The sequence below is a fragment of the Grammomys surdaster genome, unplaced genomic scaffold, assembly GCF_004785775.1.
Source record: "Grammomys surdaster isolate TR1022 unplaced genomic scaffold, NIH_TR_1.0 238, whole genome shotgun sequence".
Taxonomy (NCBI): Eukaryota; Metazoa; Chordata; class Mammalia; order Rodentia; family Muridae; genus Grammomys; species Grammomys surdaster.
This window is the reverse complement of record NW_021604683.1, coordinates 4358830-4364165: the sequence shown is the minus strand read 5'-3', so window position 1 is coordinate 4364165 and position 5336 is coordinate 4358830. Positions and strand designations below refer to the sequence as shown.

The following is a 5336-nucleotide window of genomic DNA, read 5'->3' as shown; positions in this document are numbered from 1 at the left end:
CCCTAACCCTAACCCTAACCCTAACCCCTAACCCTAACCCTAAAACCCTAACCCTAACCCTAACCCCTAACCCCTAACCCTAACAACCCTAACCCTAACCCCTAACCCCTAACCCTAAAACCCTAAAACCCTAACCCCTAACCCTAAAACCCTAAAACCCTAAAACCCTATCCCTAACCCTAACCCATATTCTAACCCCTAATCCTATCCCCAACCCCTAACTCATAACCCTATCCTGAACCCTAACCCTAACCGTTAATCCCCTAACCATTAAACTAAGGACCAGGTAATCAGCCAAGTGGTGGGACTTACATTAAAATAAACAGGACAATTAATTCATGAGTTAGTCATGGAACAGGTCAAGTCTATGGCCTAAAGATTTATACATATAATTAGGTGTCAGAGTTATTTTGGGTAACAAAGAGGCCATTTGGAAAACCTCTCTAATGACAACACTGTACATGTGTGCCAACCTTGGGTAGTAGTTTACAATACTGAAGGATATTGCCCTATTGCCCTGAGAAACTACTGCACTAACTTCTACTCCAACCAGCAATGTGAGAATGTCCTAACCCTTACCAATAGTAAACATCCTCATTCTCCCACACACCTCTGCCATTCAGTACCAAGGACTGAGCCCAGAGCTTGTGTATGCAAGTGCTCTAATACTCAACACACCCTCATTCAAAGAAGACTGTGTGGCTCTACTTTGTAACAGAGTTATTTAAAGTAGATAAGCAACAAGGTTCCAAAGGCTTGAAAGCATCCAAAGATTTCAAAGTCAGCTTGGTTTATGAATTATTCATCTATGTCATTAAGGATTTTGAAAACATCAGATATTCATTGGAGAAATCTGTTATTTTAGACCTCTTTACTATCTACTTTCCTTATCATGTGTATGACTGTCAAGTTGCACAGAAGGGACCAGCACTTCACACATATATGTCCTCCTTACAGAGTTTTTTTTTTTTCCTTCCCACGAGGGAGTTTATTAAGAGAGTGGGAGAGCAAGAGGAGAGAGGAGTGGAGATGGGGAAGGGAAGGGGGGAGGGGAGATGGCAACCTGCAGGCGCAGGGTCGAGGGGCCAAGAGAGCAAGAGAGAGAGGAGGGGCAAGCAGCCCCTTTTATAGTGGGCAGGGCTACCTGCCTGTTGCCAGGTAACTGTGGGGAGGAGCATACCTGGCCACTTCCAAGTAATGGTTGAAACCATTAGTGGTTTCAACAAATAGGTAACTTTTCTGTTACTCTTTATGGTAGAGGAATTCATGCTTGTGAGTTTTCTGAGACACTCTCATCAGAAGTCAGTCCATATAGAAAGAAGCTCATTCTTCACACAGGTTTAATATGTAACTTTTCTAAATTTATTGAGGTGAAATAGAGTTTTGGATGGTGTTCAAATGCTAGGTACAAGCTCTACTGTAGAACTTTTTCCAAAGCTGGCAATAGAAAATGTTTTTCGCTGGGCGGTGGTGGTACACGCCTTTAATCCCAGCACTTGGGAGGCAGAGGCAGGCGGATTTCTGAGTTCGAGGCCAGCCTGGTCTACCGAGTGAGTTCCAGGACAGCCAGGGCTACACAGAGAAACCCTGTCTCGAAAAAAACAAAACAAAAAAAACAACAACAACAAAAAAGAAAATGTTTTTTGTTACTTTTAAATTCCTACCAAAACAATCCAGAAAGTCCAATTCACAGAATAGTTTTGTTTAGTTACTAATCACACAATATGACTCATATAATTCCAGAATTTTAAAATGATTTTCAGTATTTTTATAGTTTCATAATTTCTCTAGAAAGAAAAAAAGGGTTAGAGATATAGCTCAGTTGGTAGCGTGCTTATTTAGCATGTATGAGGCTCAGAGTTTAATCCCCAGCACTGCATAAAATGAAAATAGTTCACATACTTATAATCCTAACACTTCTGAGACGGAGGAAAAAAGATTAGACAGTTCAAGATTATCATTGGCAGTGCTGGCATATACCTTTAACCCCAGTACTCCAGAGGCAGAGGAAGGTGGATCTCTGAGTTCAAGGTCAACTTAGTTTATATAGCAAGGACCACACAAAGAAAACCTGTCTTGACAAAAAAAATACTGACTACAAACCAAGTTCCTAGTTTGAATGGTAAGGAACAGGACCTGAATCCAAGTGAGCATCCTTATGTTTATCTCCCATGGACCTGAGGCCTATATATTAAGGACTTTATCTGCTAACCTGCAGATGAGCTAAGTCTCACCCTGGTCCTTCACCACAGTAGAGTCAGCTTCCTATCATATAGCAAAGACCTTCAGTACACAAAATTCATGCTTGCAGCTAGGCAAGTCCTGCCCTTAATCCCTCCAGCGATGTCCACACTGAGCATTGCAGCACTTATAGAAGGTAGTCATTGGCTCGTCTGCTGAACGGGTCTGAAGCTGCATGAAGTAGGCACGGGGATGTTCACATTTTGGACACGGCTCTGACAAACAGAAAAAAACAAATTATCCACATTACAAAAACATTGTTAAGTGTGGGTAAACATCTCATCCCCATGCTCATCTAGAGTCCCTTGCCAATAGTGAGCTTGCCAATAGCAACATCCTTCCCACAGCAAATCAATAATAATTTTGTTGTTTTATAAAAGCAACAAAAGCAACGGAATTGGAAAATTAATAGAGGCTTAAAGTTTTTTTGAACACCTTTCCCCTTCTATCCCTGGGTTTTACTTCCTTTCTCAAATCAGGTTGAAGAGTGGCTGGAAAAGCATGGTGAGGGTCTATTATAGTCTGTTTTGTGGGAATGTAACAAAAATACATGCCCACTGAGATAGCAAACAGCTATAATCTAGCACATGGGAAACTGAAGTAAGAGGCTTGCTATAAAGCCAGCCTGTAATACATACCAAGATTCTATCATGAAGATAAACAAATAGATTAAAAACAAACACACAAACAAAAACTTTAAGCCTCTACTCAGTCTCAACTTTCAGGACTTTTGATGCTTTTATAAAACAAGTTCTTGAGGAAGGCCTCAAAGTCACTATGTAGCTAAGATAAAACTGAACTTCTGATTTTCCTGTCTCCATCTCTCAGTTATACTACCACACCTAGCTAATGATAACTTCCAACATAGAAGATCTGTAGAGGAAAAGACTGCTAATCACACATGTGATCTTCCTTTTAAAACAGGTACTATTTAGGGTCATCTTCTTTCATTCCATTATCACATTTAAGTCTATCAAATATAAACCAAGATGTAAACATTACTTTCTAATACCCAAAGTTGCAAATACACCCCACCCCCCTTTTTAATTTTTTAAAATTATTTCATGTGCATGTTTTGCCTTCAGGTATTCTGTGCACCATGTTCATGCAGTACCCTTGGATGCCAGTAGAGGGCATTAGATCACCTGAAACTACAAGTACAGAAGGTCTGAGCTGCCATAGAAGTTGGAAAGGAAACCCAGTCCTATACTCTTAACCACTGAAATCCTGCCCCACAACTATTTATTGGTTGGCAGACTGACTGAGCTAGGGTCTCATGAAGCACAGATAAGCACTGAGCACTCTGCCTCCACCCAGAGAGCACCAGAATTATAAGCTTGAGCAACCATGCTTTGCCCCCAGTTAAAGTTTTTTTTTTAACACATAAAATAAAAAATAAAATAAAAATAAAATAAAATACTAGGGCTAATCATTTTTTCAGTGTTGGTATTTGAAAATACATACAACATAACTCTCTTGAAAAGCCCACACCCACTAGAGCATGGATCTCTCTCCCCTTCTCAACAACTATGTTTAAATCAATGTTGAAACTTTTTTGTAATGAACTCCAAATTTGCTTCAAAAAGAGAATATCTACCAGATTTATTTTTAATCATACTTGTCCATATCTGACTTGAGAATCTAAATGAAACAACAGTTCAGGTATCAGTATGGTAACTTCAAAGATCCTACTTTAAAAATTTTTTTAATACATCCACATATATAATACATTATTATATGTAATAATAAATATAATAATGAGTAATAATAAACAGGGTAGAGTCACTGGCTGTCATGGAAAAACCCTCACCTGCAGTAGAGTCCACATTCTCCCAGGCAGCTGCTCCACCAAGCACATCATCCACTTCTTTTAGCTTTGGATACTTTCTGTTTGTTACCTAACAGAAACAAGCCATCAGGTTTGAAGTAATTGTACAGTTTTACGAGTGGGCCACCAAACCACAACCTCCCTCCAGTATTCCCTCTACAAAATTCATCTTCTTCAAAGAGCAGTGTGAGCCACCAAAATGTAGGGGTTTTGTGACTGGAATGTCCCCAAAACAGCACAATGTCAAAGGCCTCTAGAAACTGAAGGAAACACCAGACAGAGGAGAAAGAAAAAACAGCCTAGTAAAACCTTGCTCTTCTCTCATACCCCTAAGACACCTAATAATCCAATAGGAAAGACAGACAAATGAAGTCATTTAGCTGGGTATACCGACACTCCCCAGGTCACATTTGGCTGCTTTCCTAACTTTATCAGGCATCCCTCTAATGTCAAAATTATGTCACAACTCATCTTACCACAAATCCAGACTCTAAACTACTACCATACAGCTCTAATGTGCAAACACTAAAAATGATGTGTCACCAAGGTCCAGATATGCACATCTGCAACCACTGAACTAAGGACAGTGAGGTAAAACAGGAGTTGAGGAACAAATCACCAAGGGCTGGAAATAGAGCTTTCTGGGTTCTAACGCAAGTACCACACACACAAAGTAGCAACAACGATATAAAATATTAGAAGGCAATGAATTCTGTGAAAAATAGAAAAGGAATGAGAATAAAGCGAAAGCTGGTGTTTGTTTTGTTTCTGTGCTTGTGTAGGGGGTGGGTGTGTGTGCTATGCAACCCAGGTGAACCTTGAACCTATTCTCCTGCCGCAGCCTCTCCAAGTGCTAGAATTATAGGCATTCCTCAACAGCCACAAGGGCTGGAATTTAAGTTAGGTAGCCACTATTTTAAAAGAGGAGAGGGAGAGAGATAAATAGGAAGAGAGAAACAGAGAGGCATACAAGCACACATACACGAGAGGAGCGGGGGAGAATAAGTAAGTGTGAAGTGTGTCTGTGTAAGAATGACTCGGGCAAAAGGAAGGGCCTAACACTACTGCGTACATGGTGAAGATTCTCAAGAATAACGACAGAGGCTGGGAGCAAAAAAGTAACGAAAAGAAACAGAAGATTTGAAATCAGAGCTGAGGAGCGGACTGGAGTCTGGCACGCCAGGGACAGTGGACAACGGAGAGCTAGAGGCGGAAGTCCCTGTAGTAACTTAAAAAAGAAGAAGGAGGAGGAGGAGGAGGAGGAGGA

General features: G+C 40.5%; 1 protein-coding gene across 1 annotated transcript in view; it reads right to left on the bottom strand.

Moving 5' to 3' along the window:
* Window positions 1-1637: 1637 nt before the first annotated feature.
* The window catches only part of Polr3k (RNA polymerase III subunit K), a 4246-nt gene continuing 547 nt past the window's right edge, over window positions 1638-5336 (bottom strand). The window contains exons 2-3 of the mRNA XM_028774090.1: window positions 4052-4139; window positions 1638-2456 (exon numbers count right to left, since the gene is read on the bottom strand). Of these exons, the coding sequence (XP_028629923.1) occupies window positions 2329-2456; window positions 4052-4139 (216 nt within the window). The 3' untranslated portion in view covers window positions 1638-2328. The remainder of the gene's footprint in view (window positions 2457-4051; window positions 4140-5336) is intronic.